General features: G+C 48.3%; 1 protein-coding gene across 9 annotated transcripts in view; it reads right to left on the reverse strand.

Annotated features, from left to right (window-relative positions):
* Positions 1 to 2,835: 2,835 nt before the first annotated feature.
* SMURF1 (SMAD specific E3 ubiquitin protein ligase 1) overlaps positions 2,836 to 24,738 on the reverse strand; it is a 103,215-nt gene continuing 81,312 nt past the window's right edge. For 6 of the 9 annotated variants that reach the window (XM_081257413.1, XM_081257412.1, XM_081257410.1 and 3 more), the window contains 11 exons: positions 24,209 to 24,293; positions 22,229 to 22,375; positions 21,001 to 21,199; positions 19,474 to 19,577; positions 13,586 to 13,700; positions 12,257 to 12,435; positions 11,158 to 11,295; positions 10,305 to 10,425; positions 9,170 to 9,371; positions 7,603 to 7,687; positions 2,836 to 6,098 (listed from right to left, as the gene is read on the reverse strand). In XM_081257413.1, the coding sequence (XP_081113539.1) occupies positions 5,999 to 6,098; positions 7,603 to 7,687; positions 9,170 to 9,371; positions 10,305 to 10,425; positions 11,158 to 11,295; positions 12,257 to 12,435; positions 13,586 to 13,700; positions 19,474 to 19,577; positions 21,001 to 21,199; positions 22,229 to 22,375; positions 24,209 to 24,293 (1,475 nt within the window). In that variant the 3' untranslated portion in view covers positions 2,836 to 5,998. The remainder of the gene's footprint in view (positions 6,099 to 7,602; positions 7,688 to 9,169; positions 9,372 to 10,304; positions 10,426 to 11,157; positions 11,296 to 12,256; positions 12,436 to 13,585; positions 13,701 to 19,473; positions 19,578 to 21,000; positions 21,200 to 22,228; positions 22,376 to 24,208; positions 24,294 to 24,738) is intronic. The other 3 variants (XM_081257414.1, XM_081257408.1, XR_014017676.1) reach the window with 2 other exon arrangements.

Raw genomic sequence — 24,738 nt, forward strand, 5'->3', positions numbered from 1 at the left:
TCTGTATGTCTGCCTTTTTGGCAGCATCATACCATGTTTATTACTGTAGCTTTGCAGTAAATTTTGAAATCAGGAAGTGTGAGACCACCCACCAAATTGTTCTTTTTTTTTTTTTTCCTTTTTTTTTTTGCGGTACGCGGGCCTCACACCGCTGTGGCCTCTCCCGTTGCGGAGCACAGGCTCCGGACATGCAGGCCCAGCGGCCATGGGCCACAGGCCCAGCCGCTCCATGGCACGTGGGACCTTCCCGGACTGGGGCACCAACCCGTGTCCCCTGCATCGGCAGGCGAACTCTCAACCACTGCGCCACCAGGGAAGCCCCCAATTGTTCTTTTTAAGATTGTCTTGGCCAGTTGGGGACCGCTGTGATTCCATGTGAGTTTTAGGGTGGATTTTTCTATTTCTGCAAAAGCGTTGTTGGGATTTTTATATAGGTTTGTGTTTGAATCTGTAGATCATTTTGGGTAATGATGTCTTAACATTAGTACGTCTTCTTACTCATGATCCCAGAGTGTCTTTCCATTTATTTGTGTCTCCTTCCTTTCAGTTTATAGGGTTTTTTTTAATGTTTTTTAAAATTATTATTTATTTATTTTATTTTTGCTGTGTTGGGTCTTCATTTCTGTGCGAGGGCTCTCTCTAGTTGTGGCAAGCAGGGGCCAGTCTTCATCGCGGTGCGCAGGCCTCTCACTATCGCAGCCTCTCCTATTGCAGAGCACAGGCTCCAGACGTGCAGGCTCAGTAGTTGTGGCTCACAGGCCTAGTTGCTTCGCAGCATGGGGGGTCCTCCCAGACCAGGGCTCGAACCCGTGTCCCCTGCATTAGCAGGCAGATTCTCAACCACTGCACCACCAGGGAAGCCCCTATAGTTTTATAGTTTCAGTGTACAAGTCTTTTATTTCCTTGGTTAAGTTTATTCCTATTTTATTCTTTTTGATGCTACTATAAATGGAATTGTTTTCTTAATTTCTTTTTCAGATTGTTCATTGTTAGCATTATAGAAACACAGTTGGGTTTTGTTTGTTGATTTTCTATCTTGCAACTTTGCTAAATTCATTTTTTAGTGTTAGCAGTTTTTTGGTTTGTTTTTAATCAGGAAGAAAACCATTTATTTTAAAATAGTGTTGGCAAAAATTTTCTTTGGAAAAATACCATTTTAGTTGTTGGACAAACGTGGTAAAAAGTATGAAAAGATAGGCTTCGGTCTAGTTTCTTGAAGGAATGATAAGAACCAAGTAAGAGCTCTCTGAAATGCTTCACTTAAAAAGAGGATCATGGGGGCATAGAATAAAAGATGTCAGTTGGGTCTTGAGGAAAAGGTGGGACTTGAGAAACATGGAAAAAGACAGGAGCGAACCAGGAGACAGTCTGCACAGGTGGTGGATTCTTCAGGAGGGACCAAGGAGTATTTCGACGGGCACCTGGGGCACCTCTGGCTAATGAACCAGCTAACTGGGATGGAGGGGAGAGGAGAAGGTCAGAACCACGGGTAACAAACACTGGATTATGAGCCACTGTGAGCTGGTGCTGAAGTTTTCACCCATCATTAGAAAAATCAGTGCACCAAAGTGAGGTCTTCATAAAAGACAACCAAAACAAGTCTTTTATTGTGAAAAGTTTTGATGTTAAATGTCCTTTTTAAATGATATGTTGGTGATACAGATGATTTTTATCTGGTAAGTATATCTTACTGGTCTATAAAACAGAAAAGTTTGGGAAATACTAGTCTAAACATCTCATGGCTATATGAGATTCCTTATCACTAAAATAGTGTAAGATATTTTTCACCTGTAGCTTATATTTAATTCCAAAATCTAATGAAGAGTCCAAAAAGAAAAAAAAGTGTGGGCCTACATCATGTATATGTATAGATAAAAAAGCTTAAATAAAACACCACCAAATAAAATTCAGGACCATTTTTACCCCACGCCTCATAATTGTAATATGATAAAACAACTGTGTGTGACACAACCTAGTTATGTTATTCTTTTTTATATTTTTGCATAACATGTATTCTTCTTAGTGAATTATCTAGTTACTATATTCATGAACCTACCTGTCTACCTTCAAATATTATACTTCACCTATAATGTAAGACTCTTATAACTGTAGACTTCCATTTCTACCCCCCATCCTTGGTGCTATTGTTACATATTTTATTTCTATATATGATACTAACTCCACAATACATCATTATTATTTTTGCACTAGACCATGCATTCTTTTTTTTATTATTATTTTTTAATTTTATTTTTGGCTGCGTTGGGTCTTCGTTGCTGCGTGCAGGCTTTCTCTAGTTGTGGCGAGCGGGGTCTCCTCTTCGTTGCAGTGCGTGGGCTTCTCACTGTGGTGGCTTCTCTTGTTGCGGAGCATGGGCTCTAGGCACGAGGGCTTCAGTAGTTGTGGGGTGCAGGCTCAGCAGTTGTGGCACAAAATTTTTTTTGTGGCTGAGTGGTATTCCATTATATATATGTATATTTTATATATCTATGTACCACATCTTCTTTATCCATTCGTCTGTTGATGGGACACTTAGGTTGCTTCCATATCTTGGCTATTGTAAATAATGCTGCTATGAACATGGGGGTGCATGTATCTTTTCGAATTGGTGTTTTTGCTTTTTTTCAGGTATATGCCCAGGAGTGGGATTGCTCTATTTTTAGTTTTTTGAGGACCCTCCACTGTTTTCCAAAGTGTTATCAATCTCTCCTACAATTCTAACTGTAAGTTTGCCCCTTTCTTTAGAAGACCACTGACTTCCTGTCTTATGGGATGTAAAAAAAAAAAAAAAAAAAAAAAAAGCTGTTCCACACCAAATAACAGACGCCAAAAATGTAAAGTTGTGAGTTTATTGCATATGTAACAAAATGAACCTGACCGCCGGGGTCCAGCCTGCTGTACAATCACTGTTTTGTGTTTCCAGCTGGTTCTATAACCACATTAAATAGAACTAGTATTTCTTTAAATACTTTTGATTTTGACATAAAACAGAACATTTAGTGTACAACTTTCACAAAATAAATCAGCAATAAAAACAGTGGGAAGGATAACAAGGATAGCAGCAATACTTAAAAACAAGACATTACAAAATAAATTAAAAAATACATTATAAAGTGGTTGAGAAACAAAAATAAACAAATTTTTAAAATTCATACTACGTTTTGGGAAGGCTGCCATGCGGCACACACCTGGCTGCGGACGGGGGCGGAGGGGCGTTTTCTCGGACAGCTCCGATCGGAGGACCACCTGACCTGCATTTGGACCACGCGGCCGGGCAAGCTCTGGGGCCGCAGTTCCAGGCGCTTCTCCCTGCAGGAGCCCCTCCGTTCTCCCCACAGCACTGGCAGAGCGGTGGTTTGCTACATCCCTGAGGGTCGGCTGATGACCGCTGGTGAGGCAAGCCTGGAAGTCGGGCCCTGAAGCATCTGGGCAGAGAGCTGAGGGGACCAGGAGGGTCGCTGGGGTTCCCGAGAAGGGCGACAGGTGGGGAGGCTCCCGCAGACCCCAAAACCCACGGCTTGCCACACTGTTCTTTGGTGGGGGTGGTTGGGGGTGGGGAGTGTTCCAAAGGCCCAACCCACTGTGGACAGTTTCGGTTCTAGGAGCAGTGCCACCGACAGCCCTGCTTGGCAGGAGTGACCTGGAGCTCCGGAAGTTTCTGCTGTGCTAGGCTCCACAACAACCCACGCAGCTGGTGAGGTGCCCGCGTCCCAGTACGAAAGCAGAGACCCAGGCCTTGCGGGCAGGTAGGTCAACTTACCCCAGCAGCCCGTGGAGGAGCCAGGACGTGAGCCTCTGGATCTTGCCGAGGTGACACCTGACACGTGAGGGCGGCCTGGGGCCGGCAGGGGCACTGCCCACCCCACCCTCCAGCCCCTGCCATCAGCAGGAAGGCAGCTTTAGAGGAGGCAAATGGCACATTCCTGCTTCCACGTCTTTCCAACCACTAGACCCTTGTTTCCTTCCTCATTTACTGCGGATTTTGGCCGACACCACAGGATAACTGGGTGGGCCTTCCCCCCTCAGTCTTGAGGGCCTCAGTTCCCGGATGGAAGTCTCCTCCTTGCGGTTTAGGTCCATGTTACAGAGGAGACCTGTCTCGGCGGGGAGAGTCGGGGGGGCGGTGTCTGTCTGTATCATTCATTTCTTCATTCCTCCAGAGGAGGACCCACGGCAGCCAGCTTCCAGGCCGCCAGAAGGTGTAATGGTAAACGAAGACACAGGAGAAGCCCAACAGGCAAGGCAGGACTTTGGAAAGACTCGGCCCGCACTCCAGCCTGGACGTTCTGAACGGATTACATTCTCCTTCTGCAAGCCAAGGCATCCTTCCTATTCTAGAACCTCAGCAAGTCACCCAGAAGCACGGCTCTCTCTCGCTCCTGGAACCTCCAGCCAGCGAACTCTGGCCCGCCAAACGTCAGACCACTGGCTGCTTCCCGGTCAAGCAGAAGAACCACAGCAAGATGCAGAGGGTAAGTAAGTACGCCTCCAAACCTAGCACCGTCCACAGGTGTTAGTAACAAAAAGAACAGACGGGACAGTCGGCCAAAAAGCTCCTTCCAAACCCACCTCAGACCCACAGCTGGATCCCAGCACTGAACCCAGACCCTTACAACAAAACTTCAACAGTGGAATGTCTTGCTAATGAATTACCCTGCACTCGCCCCCCAAACAAAAACCACCACCATACGGGAGAACTTGCTGCCACTGCTGTTTTTCTGCTGAACTTTAACTATCTGAAATCAAACCACTTTGTTAAAATACTATTTGATCTTCTGTGCAAATTGGGAAATGGTGGTAGAAATCTAGGGTCAAGGCTTGCTTTGGCCTTGCTCATCATCTGGACAAGTGAATGGAGCAGCAGTTGTTAGTGTCACCATCAGACGTTGGGGAAGTGGGCTGACGTATCAGGGTGGAGTGGCCCCTCTCTGCCTTCAGATTTCCATCCACGACCTACTTCTTGTAAACGAGTAACCTGGGGTGGATTTAGGTCATGGAGGTTATCCGTTCTCTCTCTCCCTTTCAAGCTAGTTTGCACCAAACCAGCAGCTACAATGATGGAATTTTGTTCTATTAGTTTAGTTCTTAGTGCTTTCCGCAGAATGGTTTGTTAGCATCCACATGGCCCAGTCGATGCCCTTCCAAGTACAGGTGGGGGCAGCAGCCACAGCCTGCGCCTGGCTGCGAGGATCTGAAGCTGGATTTGGTCTGCTTGTTTATAAGCTCTGTTATGTGGTGTTTTTGCTGCGAAAATTTTTCAAACTGGATAGATAACGTGGCTAAAGGGACTCTTAAAAGGAAAGATCATTTTTCTCTATGCAAAACAAATTTTTCAGCCAGGAAACCCTGAAAAGAAAGAAATACCCAGGCCTCCAGCACAAGCTGCCCCGATTCCCTTACCTTTCCAAAAGGGAAGCACAGTTTTGACGCCAGCTTCCTGCAGTGGCAGAATTCCAATAAGCATATATTATACGGTTATTGTTCAGTTAGAAATTAATCTGCTACCCAGAGCAGGCTGCTAGGATGTGAAATTTGGAATTTGAGCTGCTGAACTTGAAAACCTCAGGTCTGCTTTGAGACAGAAGAGCTAGTCCAGCTACCAGGGCCGAACCCTCAGGCAGCCCCGCTCAGCTCCATAACTGTGGGTCAAGACTCCTCTAAAGCCCACAGGGCAGTGAGCCTGTCACCAGAAGTGTTACAACCGTAGCAGAATATCCTGTGTGACCGAAGCAGTGCTAAACCTGGCTGCGTTTTATTGGATGGGTGATGGAAGGGGTGGGGTGGGGTGGGGTTCTGTCAGGAGGAAAATATGGGTGAGAGCCACCAACTGAAGTCCCCCCACCCCCCTTTGCTCCCCCTACGAGAAGCAGGGGAGACAAGCCTTTCCCTCGGGTGTTCTAGGATTCCAGGGCCTCAGCCGGCTTCGCAGAGGCGCACAGAGAGCTGTCGCTTGGGGTCTGGTGGCCGTGAGCTAGCGTCTGCTGCCTTGGGCTGCACATCACTCCACAGCAAACCCACAGGTCTCCTCCACTGCTGTCAGCAGCTTCTCATAGAGCTTCTCATATGACTCGTAGGGTGGAATGTCGATCCGGTTAAAGCTGGAATGGGACAGAAAGGTGAGAGACTCACTGCTGGTGCCGCCTGGCCTGAGGACCTGCTCCCAGGACAGGGTCAGGGCCAGGCCACAGCAGAGCCTTTGTGGCCACAAGCGCACACATGGTGGGGACAGGGCAGAGAGGACGGGAAAGCATCTCATCCACCAGGTTCTGGGAGATGGAGGAGAGTTTTCCCCTCTCCTCTGGTGCTTTTCTGCTTCTTAGGCAAAGATTTTCAGTCAACACACAGCAAAACAAATCTTGTAAGATCTTCCAAGTGAGTATGTACTGGTTAGGTTAGGACAAAGCTCTCAACTTGTTTTGTCTGTTGTTTTGGGGAGAAGTTACTTCTCAGACCAGGCACACCACGTTTGCAGGGCACTGCAGTCCAGGCTGGCTGCAGTCAAATCACCACTAACAATTCACTGCCTGTGTGTCTAATCCCCTGTGACTTAGATCTGAGAGCAAAATGGGGCAGTCTGGAGTATTTCCTGCAAAAACAGAAACTGTATCTCAAAAATAATAAAACGTCAAATACCTGATAGAGGATTAAACGACTGGGTTAGCATTTCCTCAGGGAAGTTCATTCCCAAAGCTATGGCCAAAAGACACCTCTGTAGACGATATTACCTCATAACAAATCAAAAAATGCAAGATTCTGACTGAGAGGACATATAGTGCCTCTTGAATTACTAGAAGTTAAGTGATTGAGGATGGCTTTTGTCAAGAAGGAGTCGGGCTAAACAGTGTGGAAGCTTTTCAGGGGGCTTAGCACTGTGGACGTTCTTCACGTCCATTTTACTCGAAGCACTAAACCATTAGAGGACACAGCCTGCCGGGGCGGGAGCAGCCCTGTGCATCAGCACGCACCACCCCAGGACGGCCACGCTGGGTGCAGACCCTGGGCCCGGGGAGGGTGCGTCCTCTATCTCAAGGATGTGGAAACCCAGTTCGATGTCGTGGACGGCGTGGGAACCCACAGCCTTGGTTCCCAACCAGGAACCTCCCATCACATCACCATGCATCCCGGCAACATTTGGAACTGACTCTCGTGAACCAGAGGTGGCTCTCGTCTCAAGAAATGGCTCCCAAAGTGCATGTAAGTAAGTGATTTGATTTTAAACCACAAAGGAAATAACCCACTACAGATATTGTTTAAGTGAAAATCAAGGGAGGAAACATTTTTCAATACACAAGGTACACCTGTCATATGCAGAGTTCTGAGAGGAGACCAATAACTCCAAACTTAAAACTGCAGTGTTCCCTCCTGACACTGCACGTGTGCGTACACACACACTCACGCACACACGTGCGGCAGGACCCAGCGAGGTGACAACTGGGGCCGGGGAGCGGCTCCAACGTCAGTCACGTCTCCAGATAAAACTGGGTTCATGAAAGAGCCTCGTGCTGACCCTCACGTGCGTGCTGTCCCACTGCAGAGTCCAAGTAAGAAAACAGCTCAGAAAAGTCACGCACGGAGACGGGCTCCCAGGGCGCTGGTCCTTACCAGGTATGGGCCTTGGGCAGGTTGTCTGTGTTCGCGTCGATCAGGTGGATGGTGAACAGCCGCGGCCCTGCGGCGCCTGTAGAGCCTTACAAGACAGCATTCTAGTTAACACGCTTCAGAGGCCGAGGCTGGGCCTTTGTCGCCACCCCGAGGCCCTGGTGCCAGGCGGCCGTCCTGCCAGAAGGTCACGGGGCTCACAGGGCCACACGAGCCTCTGCCTGCTTTCAGGATGCACCTACCATGACCATTAAGTGACTAACACCAGACATTTTAGAAAATCACAAGAGCAAGACAGAGCAAAGGCAGAGACCACTCTCCTCTCACACCCGACCACGAGCCTGCTCCAGGGCGCTTATCTGAAAGCAAAATCCTTCAATCGCCAGTGATTTTTTTTGTTTTTTCTTTAACAGAAATGTCTAGCAAGCAGGATATGGAGTCAGGAAACCTCCCCAGGCAGAGGCCCAGTGGCAAAAGAAAGACACAAAGGCTGGGACCAAAGCCCTAGGACGAGAAGTAACTTCTCTCACTCCAAGAGGAGGAGGAGTCTACAGGGAACGTACACGTGAAATCTATCTGCTCCCACTATTAATATGCAAAGTCCCATTTACTAAGTTTTAATATATTAAGATTCTTCACCTTACTCCTGCCGGTTGTCAGGGTTATCAAGTGACAAAAGCCCCACATTTTACAAATCAGAGCCCTAGAGAGGCCTTCAAGGACTTTCCCAGTTGGCTGTGCTGAGCACGAGCCCCTCCAGGCCCCTCCTGAGGCTCAGAAGCCTCGCTGTGGACGGCCTCCCACCCCCTCCTCCTCCAGCTCCAGACCCAGGTGAGCCAGAGACCCAGCCGGAGCCAGAAGGGATGCATGAGAGGATGGGGACCTAACTGGACAGGGGAGCCTCTCAGGCAGGCCCCTTGTACAGATGAGGAAACCAAGGGCCCGGGAGGACCCCTGGAGCTGTAACCCACACGGCGGCAGTGTGCTCTTAGAGACTCAGGACTGCAGTTAGAGAGCTGCTGTCAGAAGGTTCAAAAATTAATCCATGGTGCATTTTTAAATGGCTTTCTTTCCCCAAAGCCTTGTTGCTCTTTGTACCCTCTCTCTGTCACCAATTCTGTTGAGGGAGGGAAGCAGAGGCCCCGGCTCCCCTGGGCCTTCCTGGCTCAGGTCTTTCCAGACCCAGCCCTGTGTGGGCACCAGCTGGCCAGCACCCACCACTGCTATGTCATGTGGCTCAGAGGCCCTGGGAAAGGTGGTCTGAGGGGGGCGGGGCTCTGTGTGATGGACATGCCCTCCTACGTCTTTCCAGATGTTTTCTTTCAACTTGGGCAAAGGATAGTAGAGCCTCGAGCCCTGAGAGCAGCAGAGAGAAGGGCAACCGGAAGGCCATGGCCCTTGTGGAGGGAAGAGGGTCTCTCCAGCCCCTTGGCCAGGCAACACCCCTGCAGTGCCGAGTGTCTGTCATGAAGGACCCGACGCCATGCCGTCTCCTGGCGACGCCCCAGGACGACCACCCGCCACAGCCCGCGCCCCGGCCCAGCGCCAGCCCCACCGCCACATCAGTCACCTTGCAGCGCCTTGAAGCCCTGGAGGGGGACCCGCGTGGAGCCCGTCACGAACTGCAGCAGCCGGGCCCTCCTCTCCTCGTCAAAGGTCTCCACCGCCTGCCAAAACCACCGGACCACGTTGCTGTCGGCCCCGCAGTGCTTCAGCCTCGTGTTGGACTTCCAGTCGTCCAGGTCGATCTTGTCCAGGCCGCCGATGATCAGCTGTGAGGGTGTGAAGGCAGGTCACCTCCCCGACGTACAAGCCGACGGGTGCCCAGCTCCCAGGACACAGAGAGTGTTACAAACCACGTCCCGACAAACCGGACACGCGTTCAGACAAGTCGACAGACACGTACACAGCGGGCCTGAGGCCCGCGCTCTGTGTCTGCACCTCCGGGCCGGCTGCCACCCCGAGGACGCTGGTGTGGCTACTCATGTGACGTTTCCTTAGCAGCGCGTGCATGTGCGTGCGTGTGCATGTGTGTGCTGCACTGGGGAGGACGGAGGACCAAAGGACCAGCCAGAATGGCTGCACGGGGCCGCCTCCTGGGGACGCATAGGGCTTGAAGTCTGAGGAGAAAGGAACAGGCCAGGGACGTGCTTGTTGCTGCGACCCGCTCCGGAGCCATCGCTCCCCCCGGGGAGGCACCTCGGGGCCCAGAGCTCTGGCACCGCCCTGGGGGGCAGAAAGGCCGGGAACAGCCTGAAAGGCAAGGGCTACTTGGCGCCAGAAGCGGATGCAGTGTGAGGGAATGGCTTTGTTCACGCCCACGAAGAAGGACCAGAAGCGACAGGAATACTTTGTTCTGGGCCTAATAACAGCCAGAATCAAACAAAAGTGGAGCAGCTGGTCATGATAACTTCCTCCATCTGAGGTGACCCCACAGGAGGGGCTTAGAAAGCTGTGCTGCTGGCGAGCCTGCCCAACAGTACAAGCCGCACAACGCCCGGAATGATGTCGCAAGAGTTATCCGGATTCCCTGCCGCCAGGCGGGCACCAGGCCTTGGCATCAACTGCTCAGGCCTCCCCGACCCCCCACTCCGCCCCCAGCCCTGCCTCTGCTCTCCTGCAGCCCCGGCGGCCCCTGGGCCTGCAGGGATGGAGCAGCCGAGGACCGCCCGTCACGCGCCCTGGCTCCGCAGGCGCTCACGCACCTCCAGCTCCTTCTGGTCAAAAGGCTTCAGTAAGTGTTGAGGGATGAGTTCATTAAACCCCTTCTGAAGAGCCAGGAACTGGGCCTCAATCCCCCTCATAAACCTCCAATTTACATATAACCTGGAAGAAAAATTCACACGTTGGAAGCAGTATCAACTGGTTCGTGAACATCATTTTTTTCTCCATTAGTTGGTTCTGATATCCACTCAACCCTGCCCACCATCCTCCCCTAATGGGGAGGAAAACCCCACTGGCGGGCAGTACCCAGCCTAAGAGTCAGGTTAAACCTAAATCAGCCCCTCCCTTAGATGTTCTGATTCTTTGCTTGAAATAGCAGTAGGATCTAACCTGACCTGTGACAGGTGCCATAATGTAAAAATATGTTTGAAAAGAAAATACAGGGCACAGTGAGAACTACACACCAGTCTGACAGCCTGAGCACAGACATGCCCACGTGTCTCAATTTCCCATGGAAGTCACTAGTCATTTATTTGCCTCAAGAGGTGGGAAAACAGACTATAAAGAGGTGGACTTCCATCACACCAAGTTCAAGGAAACTTCGCCAAACTTGAGGGAGGCCTACTCCTCCCTCCCGTGGCTATACCACCTTCACACCCACAATCAGGCGGTCACTTGAAAGCTACCCCTTGGGCTCTGGGGTCACGAATCCCCCTTTAACGGGTCAACCCTGGAGCCCACCGCTGACCCCGCCGGTTTCTGGAAGTCTCTGCCGCTACCATGACTCTGGTCCAAGCGCTCCGACGACCTAAATGCGGCCCCCCCATGCCCAGGACAGTCCCAGGCCCCGCCAGTCCCAGCGGCAACCCCCAGGTGCCCCCGAGCGTTACCTACCGGACGTATTCTTTCTTGTTCTCCTCTGTGACAGGGACATTCCTGCCGTTGGGTTTCAGTTCATGCTGAAGAATCCTCCCGAAAGCGTTGTGCTCCACACAGAACGTGTGGTCCAGCACGGGGGTGATGTCGTTCTCTCTGGGAAGTTAGGACAGAAGATGGATGTCACTTAGGCCTCGGCCACCGCGCGGGAGCAGATGGAACACTGAATCAACAATCGGTAGGAAGAGGGACCGGCTCCTCCTTTGCAGAAGAGGGGTGACGGTAGTGACACTGCCCTGTGACTTCACGGGACAGAGCCAGCCGACTGCTTTGTACCCTGAGTCTCCGAGCGGACAGGAGGGAAGGATGAAGGGGTAACTGAGTCAAAGGGAAGCCTCGCCAAGAAAATACGGTGCCCCCTTCTCCAGGCAGCCTTTCCAAGGGCATCGGTTCAAGGAAGCACTTGAAAGTCAGAACTGGCTCCTTCATCTGCCATGTTTCTGGAAACACAGACTAGGAGGTTCTCTATAGGATAAAGGCCCTGGCCCCCCGCAGACCTGCCTTTCAAGCTGGGACACGTGGAAGGAGGTGGACAGAACACAGGACACGATCGAGTCCTCAGCTTGTCCCCCAGTCCCAGAGCCTGGACCTCTCATTCCCGTGAAATCGGTCCTCACGAGGACCCCCGACACCTACGGTGACCGTGTAACTGTGCCTGTTGCTTTTAAGAGAGTTTTAGGATAATCCTAAAACAAAGGCACCTAAATATTAGGGTGATTTTGGATACCTTCTTGGCTGGAGACACCCCAGGGTGTCACAAACCAACCAACCACGAGGCCTGGGGATTAACATTCACAATCATAACTTAATAAGTCAAGGAAACAGCAAAAGAAACTAGTCCATGATGAGAAACTGGCCAGACATTATGAGGAAAATGTCAATTAAGTATTTTTGTTGAATCTACTTTTACGTTTCTGATAGTTTGTTTCTGTTCTCCGATTTCACACCCATCCCCCAAATACATACCCACGTGCACACTACACAACACAAATGCATTTGGGGCACACTAAGACAGGTGACGATGGATGCATTTTCAGTTAACTGAGTCAGTACTTACAGAATCCACACTAAGCTCTTATGAAGTTCCGGGTCCACCGACTCCAAGTCAGAAAGCTGGATGGGTTTCCCCAGTAGCTGCTTGTAGAAGGGAACTGTGAAACCCCCGTTTATGTAGTGTCCATGGAACACAGCCAGACCCATGATCCGACCCACAAAATGGAAATAAGACAAGTGGTCCTGTAGGGGGCACCAGAGAACATGAATTCGTGAGAAAAATGACCGGCCAAGGCAGATGGGTATCTTGTACTTTCTCCAGGTTTCTTGAATTAGTTACTCACAGGCTACACTCATGACCAGATGAAAGACCGCTACGTAGGAGGTCAAATTTAGCGCATGACTTTTGGAGAGGTCATCTGAACGATACCTTATATTATGCCCTTGGTTCAAACACCTTCTCAGAATTGCTACCTAATTTGCGGGACCCAGTGCAAAATGAAAATGCAGAACCCCTTATTCAAAAGTTGAGAATATCAACATGGTGACGGCAGAGAATCAACCAACCCTGGTCCCTTCTCAGCACAGGGCCCGGTGCTGGCACAGGTTACTCGCCCAGGAGGCCGCCGGCCCCTCCCTCCCACTGCACCACGAGGAAATAAAGGGCAAAAAGATAACCCCCCTTCTTCCTCTGCCATCCCTCCCCCATCCCACAGAAGAGAAAAAATCCCAAGGGAGTTGAGGCAGGGACACAGAGGAAGAAAACTGTGAACAACCCAAGTAAGAGAACCATTCTAAAACCACCGCTGTTCTGGTTTGTAACCAGGGAACCTCCCGTTTCTACTTTTAGGTTGGAATTATAATCAGAGGGTTAGCTCCCATGTTGGTAAAAGGTCCTGTCACATCGACTGCTCGTCAGGGGCCACGTGCACGGCGAGGAGTGCAGGACGCAGCCCCACATCAGAGCCTTCCTCCTACCCGCTGGCCACCCTCAGACCAGTTACACACACACCGTGCCTATCTCCTCATCTCTCTGACAAGCAGCTAAGAACATCAGCACCAGTGGCCAAAAAGGCCAATTATGGGAATATTCCCATTTCGATTGGGAGGAGGATGGACCTTGTAACCCACGTCTCAGAATGACACCATCAACAAATACAGCCGTCAAGCCAGAGCTCCCCTGAAACGACATACTCACTGATACCAGTCACTGAAAATACGGGATTGAAACCGTCCATCTTAATCCAGTTCTCACTCTACCTTGCAATGTTTTATTTACCATAGACTCTGAGTAAGTCTACAATGAATCAACCAAGAATTGAGATTGAAACTGGAAATCCATTTAAGAAATTCTCCAACTAAGTCTCCGACCTCTTTATTCATTAATACTTACAGGGTTGATGGAAGAATCGGGATTGATTTGCAACATGTAAATGTTGTCCGTGGAATATTGGAAGAGTCCATAGTACGGATTCAACATCTCATGGCACAATAAGTAAAGCCACTCCCTAGAAACGACAACAACAAGACATTTTAAAACTTCCTAGTTTCAGATCTTAACAAAAGGACTGATTCACCATGCCCTAGAAAGCCAAACTGGTAAGGCTGCCTGAGTCTGAGAGGATGTGATTTGTGCCGATTGGGCAAATAAGCTTAATGAAGTAAAAAGAATTGCTTCTGGTGGCGTCAGAAATGGATTTTCTGGCCAAAAGTCCGGTAACTCTGAAGCTGAGAAAGAACTGTGGTTGCCTGGAATCAGTACCAGCTCAGAGGCACAGTGTGCTCCACAGTCTGTCAGCTTTCTTGCACCCCAACTAAGGTTTTCTCTGCTACTTTGCAGAGATCAAGAGCTCAGGTGATGATGTTAACAATGTGGTAAAAACCAACAAAAGTGCAACAGAAAGCCGTACGATCCTACTTCTATGTCAAAAATGCATGTGCACGTACACGAAACAGAAAAAATATATACGCAGAGCATAGAGAAAGATGGGAAGGATTTATACTAACATGTTGACAGTAGGTAACTGGAGAATTTGCATTCTGGGCGTTTTAATTTTTTTTCACTTCTTTCTAGTTTTTAGATTTCTGATGGTATCATGTTATTAATGTTTAAATAAGGAGAAAACATTTCCCAGTCTAGGGAGACAGGGATTATTTAAGAATGACTTTTGCCCTCATAATTTTCTGTCCTGTTGAATTCGTATTTTTTGCCATAAGCGTTTATCACTTTTATAATTTAAAGGACTAGTTTAAAATTTTAAAATGTTAATTCTAAGAGTTTAAAAATCTGGATAGGGTACGTAAAATGGATTATTTTCTGAATTCCTTTATTTCTGAATTATTTCATTATAAAAAAGCCCCAAATCAAAACCAAACAAAAAAAGCACTCTAAACAGAACCCATATGACTCAGCTGCTGTGGCCAGATTGTGATAAGCCCAGGTATGGGGGTCTATACAACACTGTGTAGCCTTTTATTCTTTCTACTCAAAACTCCTTTAAATGGACGAATCTTATTAAGATAGCTGCCCCAAGTTTTACTCTGGAATTTCTTACTCCTTCAAACAGAAAAGACAGAATTGAGAAAATACGAAAAGGATAAGCACAAGTGCAAATCATCTGTTGGAGAAAATTGTGAAAATACACACAAAATGATTACACCAACACAAAGTTGTGTATCAAACTCAAAAGAACAGGAAGGAACTACCAGAAGAGATGAGACAGACACCAAATCTTGTGAAGCCTCTTTACTAGGAAGGCAGAATTTCCCAACTCTGGTGCTTTGATTTATCCCCAAGTTTTGGAGTTTGGATTTATGAAGAATTGTTTTCATAAATGCCAAGGACCTGCAACTGTCTAGACAGGAAGTGATTAAAATACAAGCAAACATTCTGACCGAGCTGTGGACAAGGTACAGAGCACGAGGTATGTTCTGGAAGTGGTCAGGGAAGAGCTAACTACACAGGCAGAAGAGGGAGAGAAAGGAAAAGGTTCAGAGCCAAACACTGGGGAGATGAGCATAGACTGATTCCCATCCACCAACATAAGGGACACAGACACACATGTATGTGTAACACACATGTAACTGACATCTCTCCTCAGCCCTACACGACAGGTGTGAGCCACTCAGACACGAGGAAGACTCAGCTGAAACAACGCGAGATCAGACTGGAGGCAGAAAAGCAGGGCTTCTCAGCTCTTCCCTCTGTAGCATCATGTTAATCAAAGGAGCTACACAAAGACTTGATAACCACGGAAAATGCGGAGGAAAGCGAAACCTAACCAGACCAAACCTAACCCAGCTATTCACGTGCGTGCCTAGGAACCTATAACCCCAGCTGTGCACGGGAGCAACCATAAAGCAAAACAGTTCAGGATATTGACTCTTGAGATATCTCGAGACTATAAAGGAAAAGGTAGAGAAGAGAAAATGGAAGTAGTTTGATCTGAATTTAGGACAAATATGAATGAGGAAGTAGGAAGAGCCTCCCTGAAAAGGGGGACGGAAAGCCTAAACCCCTAGTCTGGAAACGGAATTCGTGTCTTCAAGGGCAAACAGAAGTTACATTCGCCAGAAGAAAGATGGTTCCTAGAATCAATATTGAGAAGATCAAGGAAGAAACTTGGAACAACCTGGAAAGGAAAAGCATTTCCCATGGAGAGGCAGTACCAGTGCAAGCGTGCTATCAGGAAAGCTGGGCTTTTCTGCATCCCTTATCCCAGACGGAGTCAAGATCAACTGAGGAGCAGGAGGGGAGATAAAGGAAGACAGCGATGGGAAGAGGCTGGAGGAATGATTCTGTTCTGGGGCCCAAGGGCACATCATGGCTTTTGTAATTATTTACTTTTGGCTGCTGAAAAAAATCCCAATTCCACCCAGAAACCTGATGAGACCCCCTATAATGCTTCTCAGAACCTAATTTTGCTGGTGCTGACTGCTGCAGCGCTGAGAATCCACTTGTGTTTTCTAAATTGTGAGGGTACGAGGCTCTCCTGTCCCCTGACCCCCAAGGCCGGGCCACTATCACACGTCCGCACAGGAACGAGGCCCCTTGGCAGCATCTACCAGCGGTGTGGTCACTTGTGCAATGTTATGATTAATGTCTGGACCTCGTCAGGTTGAGGACTCCTTTGCACGGGGGGCGGGGTGGGGGGGTGAAGGGAGCAGGGGACACGTTGCTTTGCTCACATTGTATCCCAAGTACCCAGTCCGCGGTGGAGTCTCAATGCTTACTGGTTAATGAATAAATACAGAAAATACTCCCTCCGAGGGCCCAAGGGTGCACTGGCTCCGGGGGGGGAGGGGGGCATGCAGCACAGAGGGAGGCTGTGAGGACCACCCACAGCTGAGCCACAGGGGCTGGGTGGGCAGTTCAGTGAGGCGGGAAAGAGCAGGGAGCAGCTGGGGGGAGAGGCAACCCGAACTGTTGAACTGTTAGGTTTAAGAGGCTAAATACCCAAGCACAGATGAGAGGCAACTGGTAAACAAGTCTGGAGCTGAAGGAGGGGCAAGGAGGGGTGGCCAGGAGGCTCCAGGGCTACGCTCAGATGCCCGCAATGTCCAGTGGGAAGGAGGAGGGGGACGCACAGCAGAGGAGCCTGAGAGGGAGATTCGAGGGAAACCAGGTGCCCTGGAAACCAAGTGACAAAGGTGTTTCGAGAAGCAGGGGGCCAACAACTACATCAATTCCTGCTGACAGACCAAGACTGAGTCGTCATCACTGGGTTTGGTGAGATGCAGGTCAGGGGGGCCTCGACACAAATGGCTTCAGAGGGCAGGGAGATCTGCTCAGAATGGGTTCAAGAGAAAGCGAGGATGTGGAAGCGGGAACTGGGATCGCACGACTCTTTTGAGGGTTTTTGCTACAAAGAGAACAGAGGAACAGGGCGATGACTGAGCTATGCATTCTTGAACGCATCTCTGTCTTTCCTGGAGTTTTTAATTGTTTTTCTTTTTCCTGTGCTTTCTTTGCCTTTATTGCCTCCTTTATTGAAGCTTCAACAGGAAGCGGATATAGTATCTAGGAAAGGTTGGGGGGGGCATGTTTGTTTCTTTTAAGAAGGGGAGTTGCCGTAGCACATCTGTATGACCCAAGAGAAAGGGACATTCTGATGAAAAGAAACAGATGTGAAATAACAGGAAAAGCAAAAGGGCCTGGGGTGCACTGTGCCAGAGGCAGGGTTGCTCTTATACGGGGACGTGCGTGCGCCACTCAGGGCCACGGCAGGGAAGTCTGACCGTACGAGTACAGACAATGGCAGACTTGATATCTGGTGGTGATGGTGAGGAAGGACCTTTCAGATTGCTTCTGTTTCCTCAGTTAAATAGGAAGCAAAGTCAGCAGCTAAGAGTGAGGATGGGTGGAAGTGATGCCAGAGATCTGAGAAAGAGAACTACAGGGAACTGAAGTAGGTGCTGAACCCTCCTTGTGGCCGGTGGCTATCGATGCAGAGAAAGGCCAGCAGCATGGAAGTGTGTTCTCCTCCAGCCACATTCAGCCGCTCGGGCAATGCTCAGAGCAGCCTGAGGGGAATCTTCGGAGCTGGCATTTTGCCAGGTAAGCACAGCAAATGGAAAGAGGCAGGGAAGTTACGAGGGGGCATAAGGGAGCAATTATGAGGGTGGATTACAGGTAAGGAGGAAGTGAAGACAGGAGGGGTGTGAAAAACAGAAAAAAGGTGGTGGAACCTGTGGATGATGGGTGGCCATGGATGGGGTCAAATAAATTAGACATGCCCAAAGCCAGACTGTTCTCCGACAGTGACTCTGGGTGCTGAGAAGCAGCGGAGCAGTGTCTTCAGAGTTCTGAATGAGAACTGTTTTCCTTCTAGAAGCCTATAAAGAGCTAAACTACCAGTCAAACTGTAGATTATGACATTTTCAGACTCAAGATCTTGGAAAACCCCCCTCCCATACACACCCCTTCTAAGAAAGCTACTTGAGGATATATTCCAGTAACATAATGGCGTAAGCCAAAAAAGAGGAAGCCATAGGACCCGTACGACAATGGCTCTAAGCCAAGAAAGCAGTGAAGTCCCATGAAGGCAACTGCAGCAGGTCCAGAGAATCAACAGTCAGTCTGGACAGAGTCTCCACAAGAGAGATACATGGAGCAAAGAGGGTGGGTGAGGATGGCAAAAGGTGAAGTTTAATGGGGCAACAGAGACAAGACCTGGTTTTAAGAAAAGAAGAAGAAATTCTTGGGAAAATTAAAATTTGTTCGAAAGGATAAACTAAATGATAGAATACCACTTAATCCCTCAATGAACAATATTTACATGTCATAATAATATAAAGCAATGTATTGATTTTTCAACTCCTATAAATAATAGGTAGACAAGCACGAGAGACTGACTTAATTTTGGTGACAGAACAAAATGTAAATCTCGAACCTTGACAATATAAAAGTAATACTACAGATGACAGAATGTAAGAGGTAAGAGGTGGAAGGAATGCTGGAATGCTGAAGGGAAAGTCAGGAGTATTAATATCCTTTTTGTATGAAAAACGTCAAGAGATAATGTCTCTAGCTGACCATGAAAAAATAATGGTGAAAAAACATTATATAAAGTTACAAAGACAATGATAGAAGAACTAAAAATACTGATATTACAAAACTGAGAAGTGAGAGTATTAAATTAGATCCTCACCACAACCATTACCTGGTCTATCTGTGCCTATGACCATACATCATGAAATCAGTAGATAACATCAGAACTTGATCGAGTTAGTGATCTAGATGGTTGGTTATATTAGAAGAAACAGTTAAAAGAGCAGAACAGTTGTCTCAAAGGTGAAAAGAGGTAAGACAGGAAACAGAATATAATCATGAAAAGCTACTATCTTTAAAATCATTTGCATGAATTATTTTGACCAAAATCTCATTTTACAAAACTTGTTTGACACAAATGCAACGTATATGCCTTCCTCTCACCCCTGAAAGTCGTCTAGTGAGAGAAGCAAGGCTGCCTCTGTATTAACTTCGGGTTCAAGTCGGGCCACATGGAGAAGGGAGTAAGGGTAGAAGTTTAATAATTCATACTTTCTAAAAAGGAAAGTGATGGTGAAGTGCACGTGCGTTCTGATGGGTCATGGCAGGATGCTAGCGTGGCACACGCTCTTAGGAATTCTTTTTCTAAGAACGCTCTCTGATGGCAACACCTGAAGTCCTGACTGCTCCAAGACCAGCACCAGAAAGGGGCAAACGACTTCTCTGCAAATATTTGCTCACAGGTGCGCTCAAATCCATGCAGTAGGGAGGGGGGTACACGAGCCTCTCACCTCGCCACCCCGCCATAGTCCAAACCTTCTTCTCCTCGGAATTTCACCATCAGTCGCTTTTTCAAGTCTTTTGGTCGCATCTTCATTATCTGGCGATAAGACTCCTGCACATCAAAATTACAGTTTCAGAGAGAAGAGCTTATCTTATTTTTAAAGTTATAAAATTATGAAAGGTTATTTATAATGGAGCTCAATTACAAATAAGCATCTGAGCTTATTTTTAAGCCTTTGAATCTGATTTTTGTCTGGTTCCTATTGAGAATGTTTATTTGGCATCTAGGACATTGCTGCTTCCTTCACTTTTTCTCCCTCAGAAACAGCAAAGCACATGGCAGGGGATACTGTATCTAAAGGAAACACACATTTATTCTCAGCACAATCATGACTTAAGAGTTGAACATCCTCGCTAGGGTTGATTTCCTCTACACAAATTAATTCCAATGTGTCCTATAAATAATTGATATATTTTAACCAAAATGAAGACATCACAAGAGAGTCTGAACACTAAAAGAATTCTGAGCCTGATTTTACATCTGAAGTCAAAAATCACACTTTCCCATGGAGTCAAAAAACCCAAGGAGTGTTTAAGTAAGACATAAAGCAGCTTATCAGACACAGAAAACATGTGGTCAGCCTAATAGTCCCTCAGATTCAGCATCTGGAGTGGAACCAGCTAAACATCTGTAGGTATTTTCAGTGAAAAGGCACTTAAGGATCTTTTCTTGCTTTAAATTTAATGTAATTCAAAAGCTGGATCCCAAGAGGCAAGAGGACACTGAGTGGAAATGATCTGTCAGCGGCACCTCAAGAATTCAGCTCTTCTCTACCCCCAACAAACATTTAACGATGCTCAGTGGGCAAAATCAGGCACTTCAGCTGATCCACTCATCTGGCTGTGCCCAAGCCTCCATCCCTCTGCGGCCCCCTCAGCTGCTGTGGCCCAGTGAGAATCTGTGTCTCGTTTGATCATTTCTGCCAAGGATTCCACAAAGGCCCAAACACAGCTGAGATTCTACTCATGATCGTGGGCCTGAGAAACGGGCCCTGCCTAGCAAAGGCCCTGCCTGTTTAGGGACCCTGATCCCGCAGGGGAGCTGGACAAAGGCCAGAACCCTGCTCGGAACCATCAGTTCTTCCTCCTTCCAGAAGGGACAACAGGGAGGCCACTTAGCTTCTCTGAGGAGGCAACGCCAGGAGGGGAAATTGCATGCAAGGCTGCAGCAGAAGGAATGCTTGATTCTAGGAAACTGTGCAGATGGCAGGAAATAGAATCTGTACAATGCGGGCACAGGGATTTACAATGTTATTTAGTACTAGTTTCTGTACAGATCTCTACCTTTTCACTCAGAAGTCAGTGATTTTTAAACCTTTACCACAGGAGGAAATACAGTTCCCTCTCTCACCTTGGGCTTTGGCCCTGATAAAGCTCTGCATTTCACTGAGCGATAAAATCAATCTCCGAAACACCAGACAGAAAGCAGAACTCACTGTCTACTGACAGGAAGATTCTGTGCCCGAACCCCGTACCTCAAATATTTCCTCTCTGGATACTTCGATGCGGCAATGACCAGCTTGGGGTTGCTGAAGTGAGAGCTCGTGTCTGAGGACCTTCAGTTTCTGGACTAAATCTCTCTCATATCTCTGGGCGGGAAGCTCCTCATCTTCCACGGAGCCCTCACTGGGCAGTGGCAGCGGCTGGCTGGGCTCCTTTAGTTGGCACTGGTGACTGGAGAAGAACAGAAGCATCGAGGTCGCCCCAAGAGCAGCGGCCAAGGTTGCTGCCAGCAGTGCGCCCACACAAAAGGGACTGAGAGGGGAAGTCATTTCACCAAACTACTAGTCAAAATTTCTTATGGAAAAACTGCTGGTGGCCACCCTCAGGCTAAATACATGTCTAGGATTCAGTCAAGGAGGCCCTCCATCTCCGTGTCTCATACATTATCATCGCCATAAGTAAAAACAGAAACTGCTAGCATTCGTCGTGCATCTAGTGTGTATCTGTGAGCCTGACCAACGCGCTATTAGATGTGCCTTGGGTGTGAGAGTTAAATGGAGTCGACGAGAGCACTTTCAAAGCAGATGACCGTGGAGGGGGGCAAAATGCACAGGAGCAAACAAGTGAAATGCAGTGGTAACTACTCCTGCTCATAACCAAGAGATTTCCAAGCCCACTCATCAAAGGCAGAAGTCCAGAGACCTTTTGGACACAGTAGCATCTGTCCTGTTCAAGTTTTGCCGGTTGCGTCAGCTGTCAATGACAAGTGCCCCGTGGGCTCTCATGTTCTGAGGACACAGCAAACCTGGAACGTGGAGTGTGGGAGCCAAGGTCATACCGAGGTCCACGGCCCCCGGGCATCATGGCCCGGGAAGAGGTTCCAGCAAGCAGTGCTCTGGACCAGCCCTCCCAGACAGTGGTGAGCAGGCACCAAGGAAAGCCTCACTTCACTGCTTCTCTAAGGCCATGTATCCCATCAGAGTGCTCGCCACGGAAGCTTCGCGAGTGAAGCTGCCCCATACTGCCAGCTCAGGGGATTTCATTTAGGCTGCAAGCTAGAACAGGGTGACAACAACATAGGACTTCAGTACTGCTCACAGCGGCTTGAGAGTTTAAAACGCAATTGTCCACCAAGTATTTATCATATTTTGCTTACGCTTATTCTCTGCTAACCAACAATGCAATCAAGAAATGAAGAAAAAAGTTAGTAGAAAACATGAAATTTTAACGGGGTCAACAAAGATTTGTTAAAAGTCTTACTTCATGATGTGGTGTAACCTTGGGTCTGTAAACTGGGTTGTTCGGTTATTATGATCTACAAAATATATTCTCCCGGAAACTGTACTTCGGACTTCCCAACCGGGTGGCAGTGGTCCAAGTTCATCACAGTTCACGCTGTTAAGGTCTCTACCAAAATGGAAGATACAGAGAGGTTTGTCCATCTGTGTGTGGAGGCCTAAGACCAAAACTTCCATGAGAGAACCCGGGGCGTCCCCTTATCCAGGGGCCGTGTCCTGGTCCTGCTAAGAGGGACAGTCGCGGTGTTACTTACGCCAAACTTGCACTGAGCCCAGGCCTCTGTGCCGCAAGTGGCAGCACAGTCCCGCGGATAAACCACAACCCTCAGAGCCTGTGACCATGATAGGGAATGTGGTCTGCCCGGGGAGTACCATTCTTTCCATGAAAGAGGGCCAAAATAGTAGGAAGTATCTGAAGGCTGCTGGAAAACTCTCTGGATTCACAATTAAATGCTCAAGGTCAGAAAGGTTTCTGCGTGGAAAGGCTCCCAAACAGTACAAGTTTTTTCAAGCTGATGGGGATGTATGAACATGCCTTCGAAATCTTCCAATTCTAGACATCTGCACCGGGTAGAGGCCATCTCATTTTTTTTTTTTTTTTGGCGGTACACGGGCCTCTCACTGTTGTGGCCTCTCCTGTTGCGGAGCACAGGCTCCGGACGCGCAGGCTCAGCGGCCATGGCTCACGGGCCCAGCCGCTCCACGGCATGTGGGATCCTCCCGGACCTGGGCACGAACCCGTGTCCCCTGCATCGGCAGGCGGACTCTCAACCACTGCGCCACCAGGGAAGCCCGACCATCTCATTTTTGAGTTGGCTTTGTTAATAAGCAAGTCTTTCTAATTCTAACCTCTTGATTCATTATTTCAGCACACCCCACAGTCATCTGGGAGCACAGCATTACTGACCAAGATGCTTTTCTAATCAGGACCAAAGCCTGACATTCCTTCCAATGAGTACTAAAGAGACACCTCATTCATTTGCAGGTAATATTTCCATTCTAATTACAGACACTGAATTGTAAATTCAACATAGATTTGGAAAATCAAAGACAAGAAGCTTGTTCTCAGATGAAACAAATTATGAATAAAAACAAAATGAGCATTACTAAAAATGTTATTAGGAAGTAATGCTATTCTGAAACAAAAGAAAAACTTTTTTAAAGAAAAAAGGAAAGCAAAGCAAAGAGAAAAAAAGAAACTTAACTCCATGACGGGGTGGGGGTGGGGTAGGGGTCTCTCTGACCTGGGCTCAGATGTATGGCCTTGTAGAAGGAATTCGTATAGAAAAGCTTCATCTCCCCCAGGATTAGTCCCCAAGGGACTGAGGCAATAGGGACAGTAAAGTAGAAGAGAGAAAGGGTAATAGTCTTTATATTTCCTTTTTAGCTTTTTATTATGGAAAGTTCTAAGCATATAAAAAAAAAAACAGAGAGACACCATAGTGAATAACCAACTCTAACAACTACCAGCTTATCACCAACCTGTTTCCAGTGCTCCCCTATTCGCACCCCGATTATTTAAAGCATCACATCAGACATCATATCATTTCGCTCAGCAATATTTTTAGTTTAGAATGAGAGCAACACATCTTTAAGGGTTTATCGGTTTTTTAAGTAAGTGCATTTGATTTAATCTAGGGGTGAGGGTCTTGTGCAGTTACGTGATCTAATTTCAAGATCCAGGATTGCTTTCTGAAGGGCCCCTTGCATTACGGCAGCTGCTGATCTACCAGCTGGAGAGTCGGTGGGGGGCATCAGAGCTGGGACCGTCACCCAGAGAGCCTAAGTCCAGGACCCCTGTTACAGATCCCTCTCTCCGTGCTGCTGCTCTTCCAAGTTTACATCTTCACACCAAAGGGGCTCTATCACCCACAGTCCGGGGTGGGGGGTCCAGGCAACTGCTGGAAAATGGCCTTGATGGTGAGAATTTTAGGAAACTTACCTGGGTATCCTGGGGTCGTGCCACGTGCTAACTCCAGTCTGCGTGTGCAGGAAGTAAACCTGCCCCTGCACCGTTGTTCTCTGTTCTGCATGAGAAAGTGGGGGATACGGTAGTTACATTCAATTCCAAAGAGAGTTTTCAACCAATCCTGTAAGCACAGAGTCCCAGCTTCCTTCCAACAGTCTTTAAAAGCACCGAGAGAAGGGTTTGAAGCACAGCAGTTAACTTCTGCCTGGCATCTGCGAGTCACAAGCCCTGGTGGACCTTACTTCTCCTGTTCACACTTGGAGAGGCGGCCACACCCCTGGACCTGCCACCTCGGACTGACCCTACCTTGACCTCTGTCCCCTGCATTAGCTCTTACTTCCGGTCTGATCTGCCACATCTACATGGATTCCTCCTGCATTTAGGTGCTCCCTCTGTGGTTGTCAAAAGATCCCATCCTTTCACTCATACCCAAGGCCATCCTTCCCACGTTCAAATCCCAGGGCACTACAAATACCCCCATCCAGACCCCTGCCCCACTCCTC

This window comes from Mesoplodon bidens (assembly GCF_964165515.1).
Source record: "Mesoplodon bidens genome assembly, chromosome: 15".
Classification (NCBI taxonomy): Eukaryota; Metazoa; Chordata; class Mammalia; order Artiodactyla; family Ziphiidae; genus Mesoplodon; species Mesoplodon bidens.